At 41.0% G+C, this 15,912-nt stretch overlaps 1 protein-coding gene across 1 annotated transcript in view; it reads right to left on the bottom strand.

Annotated features, from left to right (window-relative positions):
- Nucleotides 1-15,439, bottom strand: part of CHM (CHM Rab escort protein) — a 111,970-nt gene extending 96,531 nt beyond the window's left edge. Inside the window, exon 1 of the mRNA XM_060249939.1 lies at nt 15,271-15,439. Coding sequence (XP_060105922.1) covers nt 15,271-15,346 — 76 coding nt within the window. The 5' untranslated portion in view covers nt 15,347-15,439. The remainder of the gene's footprint in view (nt 1-15,270) is intronic.
- Between the last annotated feature and the right edge of the window lie 473 nt (nt 15,440-15,912).

Consider the following 15,912-nt stretch of genomic DNA (forward strand, 5'->3'; position numbering starts at 1 on the left):
TCCGGTTCCAGGGGCCAATTAGCATATCAATTTCCACCCAGAAATGCTCTTTTGCCAAGCTACTTTTGATGACACATTGCACAGTATACCAGAATGGTGCATCGCAACAGATGTCTATAGTTTATACTTGCTTGGCAACACAGGCCTTCCAAATGCCTTTAAATCTTAAAGCAATGCATACCAAGATTTCAAAATCAGCCTCTTTAATCAAGTAATAATAACTCTGCATTTACTACCTTTCAACTATGGATGTCTAAGAACTCTCTTTACATGCTCCGCACAAAGGCTTGGAGAAGCCACCATCTGCCCACCAGGGATCTGACTGTTACTCGCCCTAGGTGAGAAAGCAAAGAGCAAACTGAAAGACAAGTCAGAGTTTGGTCTTCCATGTAATTGGATTAGAATAACCAACTGCTCTAACAGGGGACACCCCTCGTTCTTTGCAAAATGGGAGCCATGGAACTGAAGCCGCTTCTGACACAATCCTTGGATGACATGGGAGGAACCTATCCCAAGGGTCCTCCTCACTCCAGTGAGTTGGAGGTTCCATCTTAACTTTCATAGTGTAGGAAAGTGACACATACCACAAAGCTAAAGGCAGGAGGGGCCATCAAGGGAAAAATGCACCACAAACCAAGGTTATTAACTAGGGTTGCCAAATGCCAACCTCCAGGTGTAACCTGGAGATCCCCTGCTATTACAATTGTTCTCCAGACCATAGATCAATCAACCTGGAGAAAATGGCTGCTTTGGAGGGTGGACTCTGTGATTGTACCTTGCTGATGTCCCTCCCGTCTCCAACTCTGCCCCCCCTCCCAGGCTCCCCACCCCCTAAATCTCCAGGTATTTCCCAACCCAGAGCTGACAATCTTGTCCTTAACACAAACAGCCAGAAAGGCAGAGTGAGACTTCCCAGTGGAGATTTAAAAGACCAGTCAACTATTCCTCAGGGTGAAAGAACATGGCACCCCTCCTATAAAAAACAGCTTGATGCCTCTCTGCAACGATTCTGCATGGATGTTTAACAAAAGTCACACCTGGGTAGCATAGCCGATGCTCATGGCTTATACTTCAGAAGCTCACCAGTACACCGCACAACTATTTCATTCAATGTTGCACAGCCTTAAAACCAAGCCCATAATCTCATGGGGTTTTTTTTTAACCTTTGCTGTACCAGATGTTTAAATATTTGCTTGCGTAAAACAAAGGCCAGCTTTCTTGGGAAGATAGGAGCTATAAAAACATCAGGAATGAACACAATTGCATTAATGGAGTGACAGAAGATTACACCCCAACATTTTCAACAGCAATCAAAAATCTATTAATTTGTGGGAATTTTTTTTTTTTTTAAAAAACAACATTCCTAATGTTTTAGCTTCCTCACTCACATCTATAATATTCAGGTTAGTTTTCCTTGATAGATTTTTAAAACTGTATTAGTACCTGGGATTGATTTTTCTTAACACCATACTTACATAAGATAAACATAAAATAAAGTACTAGCACCACTCCCGGCATATCGAACAATAAATAATAGATTCTCCTGACAGGACTTTGATGACTGGGCAAAGCCCAAATGCTTTCAGCCAAAATCATATGGAGCCATAAATCACTCTTTATTTTATAGAATATTTCAAAATGGATTCCTGCTTTCTACCTTGAAAGTCATTCCATGTGTTATTTATAACTAGCGAAGACCAGAAAGAGAAAAAGAGGGGAGAATTGCACGGAACCAGAAAATTTACAGTGGCTGGTTTTTATAAAGAATAACTTCTTTTTTTTAGAGAAGAGGGGAGGAAAGGGAGAAACAGAACGGCTAGGACACAAAATCAGAGAACGCAAATACCTTGAGGAGGAGGAGGGGGACAGGTTTTACTTTATACCTTAGTGTCTAACAAACAGGCCCTCAGCAATATCCAGGATATGTTAGAAGGCAGAAATACAAGCTGCTAACCAAACACGGAGATTCAGAACGAAGAATGCTGCTTCATTTCGAAACCCACAAGACTGTGATTACAGGTCCTGCCCTATTCAACCAAGAATCTAATCCTAGCTTCCCCTTTCCAATTATTCTTGTTGCGTTCTTCAGCTAAGGAATCTGATTTTTATGCTTTCAAATGACAGATATTGTATCAGCTAGGATTCCTGCCAGTAACATTCGGCGTAATTTTCATCTGAACAAGGGGGTCACGCTAGAAAAATTAGTTTGGGAAAGCAAAGGATTTCACTGTCTATGCTGGCTTTTGCAAGAAGTAAATACAATTCTAACACATGCTGTGTGATGTTAATATGTGTCAATATGTGTGAGAGCCCACTAGATCAGGACCTCAAAGACCCAGGCTTGAATTGCCACCCTGCCATGGAAGCTAACTGAATGACCTCAAGTCAGTTGATTTCTCTCAGTCTAATTTACCTCACAAGGCTGCTGTTGTGAGAATAAAAAGGAAGAAGGAAGAATGATGGTGCAAGTCGCTTTGGGTCCTCTTGCAAGAGGGGAGGTGGTTGTGTGGGGTGTTATGGGATGTGGAGACCCTCTCAAGGAGCCCTCCAGCCCCTCCCCACTCTTCATTCAGCCCTGAAACAGCCAAGGGCCTCAACTGGCTGCCTCCATTCTGGTCCAAAGGCTTGACAAGGGAGGGTCCACTGAAACCTCCTCCATGTACACCAGACTCCTTTCCAGCAAGGGCAGGTCCTGCTGTTAAGGTCAAGTCTGAGGTCTGAAGAACCCATGCAGCGCTAATGGAAAAGCTCAAACTCCCAGGAATTTCGCATCTCAAAGTTGGCAACTGTAGCTCTTTCTCAAAGGTTCTGCCTCCTCAAAAAATACTGGCTCTTATTTCCCCTCCAGTTTCTGCAATCTGTTCCTGAAGCTTGGAAGATGCCTGGGAAACGTAGGCCTGCAAGAAAATGTGCAGCAAGGGCCGAGGCCTGTTTGAGTGGGAAAGGTTATCTTGGGGCCTTTCCACTATTCAGTGTCAAGACTTAGGCCTGGGATGATCCAATGGCAGTATAAGCCCAGGGTGTCGAACTAATTTGTTTATGAGGGCCGAATCTGACATAAATGAGACCCTGTTGAGCTGTGTCATGTTGAGTCAGGCCATGTGTGTACCTATTTAAGATTAGGTAGCAGAGAAATAAACTTTATAAAGGACACAAACACAATTAAATTTTTTAAAAAACATAAAACATTAGCACTCACTAGTCTTAAAGGTGCTTTCTTTATATTTCTCCCATGGATTCCAGGGAACTGGACAAAGGAAACTCTGGCTCTTTCCTTCCTCCCCTAAGGGACCAGGAGGAGCCTCAGCCAACAGAAGGAAGAGAGGCTTTGTTCAGAAGTTCTGTTGCGTCATTGAGAGCTCCTGGCAAAGCAAGCTCTCCCTTCCCCCCCCCCTTCCCCTCCAAGGGAGAAGCCTCAGCCAATGGAGAAAAGAGAAGTTTTGCTCTGTAGCTCCTATGTGATTGAGCAAGCCTTGCAAAGCAAGCTGTTATGCAGAAGGAAGCAAGAGAGAGGGAGAAGGAAGCAGATAACAGCCAATTGCTCGGGTGCCTGATAGGAGCCCTCTGGGGGCCTGATTCGGCCCTTGGGCCACATGTTTGACACCCCTGGTACAAACATTCTTATGCCAATGATTAGAACAAAGTCCCTGTGACGGACTCAGCCCCTTAGCCTGAGTAGCTGAGAAACAGGTTTGCAGCGATTGGCTGGAACGTTACCTGAGCAATGGGAAAGTATCCTTTTGAGCTTTGCTCAGCAGAAAATCACCTCAGGATTTTTAGTCGGAGCCAGGGTGTCTTCGAGAGAAGTCTTTAGCGTACCAGTCTGAAGTGAAGACAGTGGACTTAGGTCGGGCAGTTGTAAAATCAACTGGATGACGGGCTGAGAGCGGCCAGAGTGGCTGAGCTCCTTGTGGGAGACAGAGCTGAGTGGACTATGTCTGGAAGAGGGAGTTTTCAGACAGTTTGAAACTCTCTGAGGGAGATTTTGCCAGTGCATCAGGCAATCTAGGTACAAACTAGATCACACAAATATACACTGAGGGGAGAACTGGATTCTGGTGGTCAGCAGGGTTGCCCAAGACTCAGACCAGAGGACTAGCTGTAGGGCTGAGACGCATCGGAATTCAGGGGTGCAAGTCCTGGAAGATAGCCAGTGTGAAAGGGTCTGTGAGGGAGAATACTGACACCAGTCAGGAGTTTTCTATGTGTGTGTGGAAGAGTGATTGAAGTTTGTTATTTATATAATTTGGCACTGCTTAAGCTAGGGTAAAACATCTAAAGAAACAGCATTCTGAGTGCCCAGAAGGCACAGACAGCCTGTGTGAAGTAGAGTCTAGTGGGACTCTGTAACCTGCCTGGTTTATTGTTTATTTTAAGGATCTTCTGCCAAAGTCTTGTTATATTTTTACCTCAGCCTGAAAAAGTCTCTACTCTGTAATTATTTTATTCTGCCAACCAGCTGTCAACTGATTTGCCTTTTAATATTGAACAGTTATAATCAATATTATTTCATCCCCCTCCTTGCCTTTTGTTACCTAATAAATATTTTGTGGTTGTTAATGTTAAAACCATCGGTGCCAATTATTACTAGTTCTGACAGGATTTCTGTGAGTCTGGCTGAGGGAAGGTGACCGGGGAGAAATTTAAAGTGGTCGCCTCCCGAGCAAAGCCTCTGACCTTGGTTTGTCTGTGATAACACTCTGCACCTTTTCTCAAGTGCCTCCCCTCATTAGGCTGTCCCACTGGAAAGAGGGATGGACTTAAAGAGGGCACTGCAGGGTTTCCTCTTAGTTTCATAGCTTTTGTTGGAGCTGTATTTATTAACCTTGGTACCAAGGCAAAGAGAGAAGCATAATGATGCAAACAGTGGCCAGTGATTTATATGGTACATGGGTATTTCCTTCTCCCCCTGGTGCCAAAAAAATAATTCCCTAACCTTTCCCTATGTTGGTCTTATGGAGACTGTTATGCCCAGCTTTTTTTTGTCTCCTTCTAGTTTGGTCATGTTGTAAAGTGCATACATAGCTATTTATCTTTTTGTGCAAAGTAAGTATTAAGAGTTTTAATAAAAATGTGTGTATAATATTTGTTCAAGTCTTGTGGCTCTAAACATCTGACATCTATGTGGCTCTTCCGTTAAGCAAGCCTGGTCAACCCAGTATAGTCTGGCCAACCCGGTACCTTATATATTCTCTAGTATGATACAAAAATTGTATTGTTTATAACAAAAGCCCTTTCAATATTGAAAAAGATAAAAACACAAAAAAATTAATATAAGATCCAGAAACACCATTTTAAAGGTCCTGAGATGCTCAGGAGAAAGGCAGACACATGATTATTTTAAATACATAAAAGATGCCACAATACTCTTTATTTTATAATCAAGGTGGAAATTAAGAACCTTGATATGCAAAAAGAAGGCCTCTGTGAAATACAAAGAGATAAAGTGGATGTGTATACAAAAAATATTCTGTCTTCCTCTTGGGGTGGTGGCTGGGAAGGAGGGAGAGAGAGAGTGAGTAATACAGGGGCCAGCATTGCAACGCATTGATAAATGGAACGTTAAATGGAAAACTCTTTTTCATATATGTTTTGGATTACCAATACAAGATTGCACTCTTGTACCTGGTAGCAATTCATTCAGAAAATCTACTATTCTCCTTCTCTGTATTCAGAATAACTGAAGTGGGCTAGGATACCTACTTCATCCATAAGGATACATTACAAGACTGAAGAAGTCCTTCACTTTACCACACTGAATGTGAATAAGAAGAATGAAACCATGAAAAATGTTGAGGACCAATCAGCCTACATCCAGTGCTCTTGAACATACGCTTCTGCAGGGAAGAAAGCTGCATTGTCCTTGCCTTTTGACCGCCCATGTCTCTCAAGTTAGAAATGTTTCAGAAACTACCTTTTAAAAATTTACATTACAAAGGATCACTGTGGCCATCTCTAAGAATCCCTCTTTCTGGGGCGGAATGTAGCCATGAGTAATGGTGGAAGCATGATCCTGCTGCTCCTGCAACCCGATACTCTCTAGAAGTGACGGTAAAATCACCAAAAAACAGCTTTCTTACCTATCGATTACTACTAAAGCCTTTAAAGTCACAGTGGGTGAGTATTTGAGGCAGCAGAACCCCCTTACCACTCTAAAAAACAAGAATGAAAAGGTCGGCCTGTAATACAGTCGGGACACGAAACGGAGCAAAAATGGCGGCCGCAAAATCGGGCGACACAAAAACAATGGAGGAGATGCCCATGGAAGCCTCTACAATCAAAACATTACAAGAATCTCTCCACTCTTCCTTCCAGAGTTCCTTTAAAGAAATGGAAGCTACTCAAAAACTCTTGACAGAAAAAATGGAGGAAATCATGAGACCAACAACACAAAAGCTACAGGAAATATCAGAAGCTCTGACTCTCACTGCACAGACTGCTGAATCTGCCACGAACCTCAGCATGATCCTTAAAGATGACTGCAAACAAACTCAGGAAGACATAATGACTATGAAAGATAGAATGGTCACACTGCAATCAACGGTAAAACAGAATAATTTAAAATTTAGGGGACTGGAGGAAGGATTAGAACAAGACTCAAATATTACTTACTTTACGTCCCAATGGCTCTCCTCAGTTCTTCATGTTGACAAATCCTTCCCAATAGCTATTACTTAGGCATATAGGCTGGGATCAATTAAAGCTGCAAATAAGCCCCTTCCAAGAGATGTCTTAATAACTTTGCAGGACTTTGCAAGTATCAGAAATGCTTTAATGCAGGTGGCAAGAGAAAAAGGCTTTTTGGAGTACAAAAGCTCCCATATTCTAGTCCTCCCTGATGTTCCAGCAGAGGCTCTCAACATCAGAAAATTACTGAAGCCAGTCACCAAAAGTTTACAAGAAGCTCAAATAAGATATCGATGGAACCCAACAGGGAAACTTTCTGTGCGTTACCAAGGCAAGACTCTTCAGGCATTTGATGAGCAGTCGGGACTACTACTACTCAAAACTTTAAAACTGGACACTAACCCAGATCATCCCACAAAAACACACAAAAGAAAATTGTCATTTTCATCTCCTCCACTGAAGTCAAACAAGATTCCAGGATAAAGAGTTCCAGTCAACTTTAGAACATGTCTGTGTCTGAATACCAGTAGAGGGCCAACAGAGGTTTAATTCAGTAAATATTATGGTTATGTTATGATATGTCTTTTGGTTGGCAAAAGGGGTACGTGGAAGGGTGGAATGGCGCTACTAATTGCAATATTGGTTAAATGGTTACCAAAGTTAATTTATGCATAGTCAGTTCTAGAACTGCAATTTTTTTTTACCTTTTATAAGGGAGGGGGCGAGGGAGATTTAGTAAGTTAGGACCTAAGCTCCAATAATTATTACCAAACACAAATGTATTACTTTAGAATCTGTAGAAAATAGATTCACTGTTATTGGGGGGTGGTGGTAAGGGTAAATAAGTTGTAGATTGTAGAGTTAAGAACTTTAAAGTAATTTGAATAAATTTCCTTTTATCTGATTTCTTTTTTTTTGGGGGGGGGGGTTCTGGTAAATTTGTAATATTTTATTTGTTGTTTATTTTGACTACAGCTGGTGTGTAACTAACACAACAGCAGAAAGATCGGCTAGTTTCACTGCATAGTATTATTAGTCATAAGAGTACACATAATTGGTCGGTTTCAACTATTCTTCAGCTTTGAAATCTAAAAACTTTGTTTCACAAATTCTTTCTACTAGACAACTGCTTATTCACTGCTTAGTATTATTGTAATATCTAATCACTAGAAAATGTCCTCAGGATATCAAATCGTTTCACTCAATGTCTGTGGCCTTAATAACTGCATTAAATAAAAAAGAATTCAATCTCACTTAAGCCACACATTACATTTCTTCAAGAGACCCACATCAAATCCACTGACCGGTCACTTTTCAAATCCACATGGTTTGGATCACAATTTCTAGCCCCAGGCTCTTCAAAAGCCAGGGACACAGCAATAATAATTGCAAATAACACCAGATTTGATCTTAAAGCACAATTGTCAGACCCACAAGGCAGGTGTATTTTCGTGAAGGGCTGGCTAGAAGGTCAACTGATAACGATGGGCTCTATTTACGCCCCTAACTCCTCTCAGATCACTTTTTTTAAAACACACATTCAAAGAGCTGCAAGATTTTACTGAAGAAGAAGTGCTATTAGGTGGAGACCTTAATTATATTGCAGATAAAAAAATGGATAGATCAGGTTCAAAACATCTCATCTCACACCAAAGAAACTCCTTTACTCAGTTGCAATCTTTATTTGACTCACACTCACTCAGTGACATATGGAGAGTTAAAAATCCAATAACAAGAAATTATACATATTTCTCACTCAGATTTAATTCCTACTCCCGTATAGACTATATTTTAGCATCATATCAACTGGCAGAAAATATTTCAACAGCGGAAATAGAGATCAAAGCATGGTCAGACCACTCACCAGTAACATGCACACTTTTTAATCCCAAACAGACTTCTTCAGAAAGAAGATGGACACTTAGGACCTCAATTCTAAGACAAGAGGAGGTCAGACTACAATTATCTAATCACATTCAATTTTATTTTAAAGAAAATCTGCCAGAACACACATCCCACTCGACTTGATGGGAAGCTTTTAAAGCGACCCTCAGAGGCCATTGTATCTCAATAATGGCATACCTGAAAAAAGAGCGAAAAGAAACAATTAAATTGTTACATAATTCGATAAAAAATCTGGAGTTAGCACATAAGAATACAGGTAATAACCAAATTTATCAGAAATTACTGGTGGAAAGGAAAATATTAGAATATCTGGAAAATGAAGCAATAAAAAAAAACTAATTTATACAAAACAGAAATACTATATAAGATCTAAACAGTCACTCCGCTTTCTTGCTTGGAGAGTGAAAGAGCAAAAAAGATTTCTCCATTCTTTAAAAGACGACACAGGAAAAATCCATACCTCCACTGATCAAATCATTAATAGTTTTGCAAAATACTATTCGGATCTATATTCAACCAAATCTCCTGATATACAGAAGATTAATACATTCTTACAACACAACAGATTGGTGAATAAAATATCTGTAGAACATCGCCAATTCATGGAGTCTGAAGTAACATCACAGGAAATAGAAACAGAGGTTAGCCAATTAAAAAATCAACCCCCCCCTCGTAATGGTGGGTACCCTCCAGAATTCTTCAAAATTTTCAAACAAGACTTAGTTGAACCACTGAAAGATCTGTGCAACTCAATCCCAGATACAGGGATTATGCCTTCTTCTTGGGCTCAAGCCAATATTATTGTCATTCCCAAACCAAATAAAGACCATATGCTTCCGGCCTCTTACCGCCCTATTTCACTCCTGAACGTAGATACAAAATTTTTTACAAAAATCTTGGCCAACAGACTTAAATCCATTCTTCACAACTATATACAGATAGAACAATCCAGTTTCCTTCCACACTGCAACATTACAGACACAGTCAGAAAGACTATAAATGTAATACAGCATTGTACTCAAAACAAAAAAGAAGCTCTAGTACTGTCACTAGACGCTGAGAAGGCTTTCGACAGTGTTGAATTCCCCTATCTAAAAGTGGTCATAAATCTCATGGGATTTGGTCCAAACTTCAAAAATGCCATTGAGGCAATTTACAATCACCCCTCAGCCAGACTCTACATAAACGGCAACTCTTCGCAATCCTTCCCAATCCAAAAAGGCACGAAACAAGGCTGCCCCATGTCCCCTCTTCTTTTTCTTATGGGTTTTGAACCCCTAATGGAGGCAATAAGACAAAATAAAGATATAAAAGGTATAGATATAGGACGCTCAACTCACAAACTGGCTGTTTACGCTGATGACTTAACTTTATATTTATCCTCACCTGTAAAATCTCTTACAGCATTTCAAACGTTACTCAAGTCATTCAGTCTAATCTTAGGCATTACCTTTAATAAGAAGAAGTCAGAAATTTTTCCCTTAAACCTTACCAATTCCACACACCAACAATTGATCCTAACAGGACATGGGAACTGGACAAAAAGCTCCTGGAGACTATTAGGAGTACATATCCTCAGGGATATCACAAAGCTCAAACAATACAACTATGCCACCTTACATAAATCGGTTCTACAACAATTGAAAAACTGGGATAAGCAAAAATTCTCTTGGCCTGACAGATTTTATCTAATAAAAATTTTATAATCCCAAAATATCTTTTTCTTTTTTGTACGTTACCTATCTATTTACCTAATTCTACTATAATTAAGTGGCAAGCAGATCTCAATAAATTTTTGTGGTCATACAAAAGACCAAGGATTGGAATAAACACTATCTCTCAACCTTCATCATGTGGAGGATTGGATTACCCTAATTTAATAACCTACTACAATGCAACTTTACTTGTACAAATTACTAAACACATAATGGGGAACTCACCAGCAGACTGGGAGCAGACTGAGGCAACATATTTAACTCCATATCATGTGTCAGATGTGCTATGGAATAGCAACTTACTTTCAAAAACCAAATATAAAAACATGGTTTTTTTACATCCCTTATTTACATTCTGGAGATACAAACGCAGAAATTAGTCCCTGAAATGTCAAGATACTCTTCCTTCCTAAATCAGAGATAGTTTCCACCTGGACAACGGAATAGTGAATATTTAAAATGGAGGGAAAGAGGTTATTCTAGATTAACTACACCTTTCTTGAAAAAAAAAACCCAAATGGAACAGAAACTTGACTTTGAGATTAAATGGTTCCAATATCTACAGGTTAGAGACATGTTCGTCTCTGTCAAAGTGAAGGAAGCCTTTAAATGCCCACTAACAGAGTATGTAAATTTTATCAAAAACCTCAAGGATAATACCAAGGGCATACTCTCCAAAACATACAAGTTATGCCAACATGTATTCAACAAACAAGAATTTCAATATCAAAAGAGGTGGAATGAGGATTGTCAAAAGGTTATACCAGATAATCATTGGGAAATAATCTGGAGTTCTTATTGTAACAAATCAAAGGGTTTTAACCTAAAGTTCCAATTTCACAAGACTCTTCTACGATGGTATTGGTCTCCAAAGAGAGTAAGCAAAATATTTCCCTCAATAGACCCGCTTTGCAAGAAGTCTTGTGGAGAACAATTTGATTTTTTTCCACGGTTGGTGGAAATGTAAATACATTACCACATATTGGCAACAAATTAAAGAGCAAATTTACTTAATCACTCAAATAGACCTGCCATTAGTACCTGATATATTTCTACTTCATAATTGGGCAGATTCAAATGTGAGTTCTAGCACTTCAGAATTAGTCCATATTTTAATTGCAACAGCGAGACTGATTATCGCTACGTGGTGGACGGGCAAAAGTATTCCGACAATGGACATGTGGCACCAGAGGGTATGGGAAATCTTTATTTTAATAAAACTAGCATACAATTCGTATGATATAAAATACGAGCAGTATGAAAAGCATGTGGTATCAGTGTGGTTCCCTTTGGTTTCTTATTTCTATGAGAAAAACATTCTTCCTAGTAAACAGCATTACAAAAAACTGATTTGTCTGTAAAAGGATTAACTCATTGTACAAGAGGGAAGATATTTTATTTTGTTTAGTTGTGTACATTTTGGTTTAGTATGATTTGTTGTTTAAATTTGTACATGATGAAAACTAATGAGGATGCAGTTTATATTCTGTATGTATGGAATTGACTAATAAAGACAATTTATAACTTGAAAAAAAAAAAGAATCCCTCTTTCTCACAAGACGTGGCAGAAGCAGGTGAGATTGATATTGGATTCACAGAGAAGTCACCACTGAGTTCTGTGATGCTTTTACACAGATGTTTCTCAATAAAATAAAAGCAATCCACGCAGGAAGACAAACATCAGCATGTAGGTTTCATTCAAGAATGGGTGCAGTACCATTTCTCCAGATTACATCCTGCATTCAGAGTTTCAGGTTCCCTTGGTGGGACTATAGCAAAAGAAGTCGGCATTGTCAATTTGGAAAGTTCTAATTGCCCGTTTGTCAGCATAGGGGCAGGGTAAGGAGCTTGCATTCAGGCCCCACCATGCCCCCTTCCGATAGGTAATTAGCACTATCAAACCATCTGATTAAGACCACCATCAGATTAGGATTAAAAATAATGTCCCTTGAATAAAGCCCTAATGGCTTATAAAACCCTAATAAAGCCCTACATGGATTAAGACTGGAGTGCCTGAAAGACCATCTTCTCCCATATGTTCCTTCCTGGGACCTAAGATCACAGGGAGACACCCTCTTGACTGTTCCATCAACCCAAGAAGCTCATCTGGTTGGTATAAGAGAGAGGGCCTTTTCAGTGGCAGTCCCATCATTATGGAACAACCTCCCCAGGAATGTGCACCTGGCACCCTCACTCTTGCTCTTTAAGAGGCAGCTGAAGACAGTTTTAGCTCTAGAGGAAGGTAGCTAATGAATGGTTTAAATAAAATAACGAGATGGGATCTACCTCCATGTCACAGCTGCCTATTTCCTTTCATTACACCTCTATTAAAGGGACAATCTACTACTCACCTATCGGCAAGCCTACATCAGATACATGAGTAGATGCATACAACCTAATTATAGCTTGATGCTGAATGTGCCTATTTCTCTCTCAGCCCATCAGTTTCATGTTAAGAGGTGAGATTCTTTGATGTGGGAAAAAAGCACAACACCAGCTCTTCTCAGATCCCCTTTCAGACCTTCAGCTTGTGTAAATTTTGATAAGCCAAAGTTGTGGAGTAACTAATCAGGGGAGAAACCAAAACCTATAATTTAGAATTTCAAGGTAGAATTTCCTATAAGAAAAAAAATTAGAAGTACAAAGTTTTCCTAATAAGCTGTGCCTGATGTCTTTGTCTTTGATCCACCAACTGCTAGGATGGATACAATAATTTTAAAATAAAAAATTAATTTAATAAATATAAAGAGCATAAAGTTCTGGATTTCTCCACCATCATACTTTTCCTAATCCTTCAGAAACCGTGCTCATCCTAAATCTCTATCACCACCTTGCCATCTACTCCTCACCCTGCACCTTCCAAAATTTGTGTTTTATGATCTGGCAAGCCTGTGTCCAATTCCCACCTCAGCTATTGATTAACCAAGTAGTACGGCCACCTCTAAGCAGCCCATTCATAAAATGGGGATAGAAATACATCACACAGGGCTATTTTTTAAGGGGAAGAAGGCATCTACTTGACATTAAGGGCTATAGAGCATTTCTATAAACATAACATTTATTCAGCATACAGCAGGCTAAGTAACTGAGATTAACAGTGCAATCCTAAACCAAGTAACACCTTCTAAACCCACTGGCTTCAATGGAGTTAGAAAGGTAGATATCTGTTTAAGGTTGCACTGACATTATTTGCGTATTCTATTTTTCACTCAAAATCTGCTCCCAAAGTGACTCACAGGACTCAAAAAAGCATTATAAACAGCATTAAAATGCAATAAAAATGCTTCTCAGGAAGACTCTTAGCTGAGCTGGGTCAAAATACAATGGAAAGTGTGCTCAACAGTTTCTTATCTTTCCTTTGATTGTGTTAAGATTCCAAGTATTCCTCCCAATGAGCTTGCAAAACCAAGCAGGGAGAGGGAAGCAAGCACAAAGACTGACAAAGGAGGAGGAGCAACAGAGAACAAAATATTAAGCAAGGCCCAGGGAAGAAGCGAAGATAAAATGAGGCTGGGTCCTCCTGATGCATAGCTCCCCAATCACAGGTAGCCAGTACATGCTGCATTTTAACCTGGGTTCCAATTAAAGTTGTCAGCTTTAATATTGGCTGGGCAGATGTGCCTTTAAATAGCTGCAGGGCCACAAAAGAAATTTTGTTCTTCCTCACTTTTCCTGCAGGCCATCATCTGCTGAAATCTTGCTTATCATGCTGCTGCTAAAACTCCTGCCAGAAGAGATGTTGGCAAAGCCAGCAGAAGACTTGAGCAGCTGCAGGCAAGCAGCAATACATGTGCAGCTGCCATTCTTTCTTTCTAATGAAATTAAAAGGCCATAACAGCAACAGACTTACACAATTGTCTGTCTACTCTCATCCATGTGAATACAAATATACACATGCATATTAGCTGTGCATAACATTTGTGCTGCTGATTAAGTGGCGCTCGAGCCATGTGCTACACTATATCTTTCTGCTGGGTGCCACCAGGCTCTTTGCATGCAGTCGCCTTATACTGAGTCAAACTACTAATCTAGCAAGTGTTCAGAGATTGAGACATTGGTCTTTCACATCACCTACTAGTTCAGGGAGCCACATGTGGCTCTTTCAGCCCCCACTGCTCCGTCAGCCGACTTGGAGAAGGCATTTCTCTCTTTATAACACTTCTCCAAGCCAGCTGGTGGCTTGGAGAATGCATTTAAAGTTGCTTTCTTTCCCCCTCTCCCTCCCTCCTCCCACCCCATCTTCCTTCCTGCCTTCAGGCTCCCAAACATCTGATATTCATGTCTTGCAGCTCTCAAACATCTGACATTTATTCTGTGACTCTTATGTTAAGCCAGTGTAACCAGGGCTTTTCTTGTAGCAGGAACTCCTGTGCATATTAGGCCACACACCCATGATGTAGCCAATCCTCCAAGAGATTACAGAGCTTTTAGTACAAGGCCTACTGTAAACTCTTGGAGGACTGGCTACATCATGGGTGTGTGGCCTAATATGCAAAGGAGTTCCTGCTACAAAAAAAGCCCTGAGTGTTGCCACCCCTGTAGTAGCTGAACAGAGGGAGGGAGGGGACACACCCAGGACCTTCTTGACATAAAGTAGACGCTCTACCACTGAGCCACAGCCCTTCTCCAATACATAGAGACTCCAGTCTGTCCCACGGATTTCAATGGATTTAGCCTGTCATAAGGATATCGCCGGCTAGCAGTCTCTCCTTGCGCTAATGCTGCATAGCAGACGCTGGACAGAGCATAGACATGGCATGAAGAATACAAACAAGGGTTGACATATTAGCGGGTCGGTACAGGGCAGGGAAAAGTTAAGTGGGAACAGATGAGATGCAGCATCCTCTGCACGCCGCCCCTGGTCTCTCCTCTTCTGGTACCTGCCATGACTGCCTTTCTCCTGCTATCTACTCTTCCCACATTTAACCTCTGTTGGTGTTTCGTATCCCATCGCTGGTGCTTCGGGAGGGCTGGACCCCTTCCCCATCCCGCTTCGGCTGCCTTCAGCGCCCCCACCTCTTACCCGTTCCTATGACCACCACATCAAACTCCGAAGGCAGCTTATCCGCCATCTTGGGAGGGGGAAAGGAGTCAATCATATGACCCTACGGCGTGTCGATTCCTGGCGGAAGTGTGGTCGCACGTAAGCTTCAAGCACCCGAACTTGGACGAAAGGAGATGGCGACAGAGGCAAGAGGGAATGCGGATGCATTGTGGGTAATGTAGTTCCCCCCTCCCTCAGGCTGGAGCCCTTCAGACCGGGTTCTTTCCCCTTGTTCGTCTTTTCTTTTGCCCTTTAAAACCCCTAAAAAAAAGGGGGGGGGGAACCACCAAGGTTTACAGTATTGTGCACATCTGAGGGTTCCGGATATTCTGGTTAGAACTTCTGATAGGGTTGCTAGGTCTGTGTTAGAAAATGCCTGGAGCCTTTGAAGGCGGATCCGGGAGAGGGAAGGGTTTGAGGAGGGGAGGGGACTTAGAGTCCACCTTTCAAAGCAGCCGTTTTCTCCAGGGGAGTTGATTTCTGCCAGCTGGAGATCAGTTGTAAAAACAGATCTCCAGGCCCCACCTGGAGGCTGGCAACCCTAATAGCCGCTTAAATTAACACTTTTTAAAGGTCTTCCTGAAGGCTAACTAAGGCTAAAATTAAGACAGTTGTTTAAAA

Source organism: Heteronotia binoei, chromosome 11 (assembly GCF_032191835.1).
Source record: "Heteronotia binoei isolate CCM8104 ecotype False Entrance Well chromosome 11, APGP_CSIRO_Hbin_v1, whole genome shotgun sequence".
Lineage (NCBI taxonomy): Eukaryota > Metazoa > Chordata > Lepidosauria > Squamata > Gekkonidae > Heteronotia > Heteronotia binoei.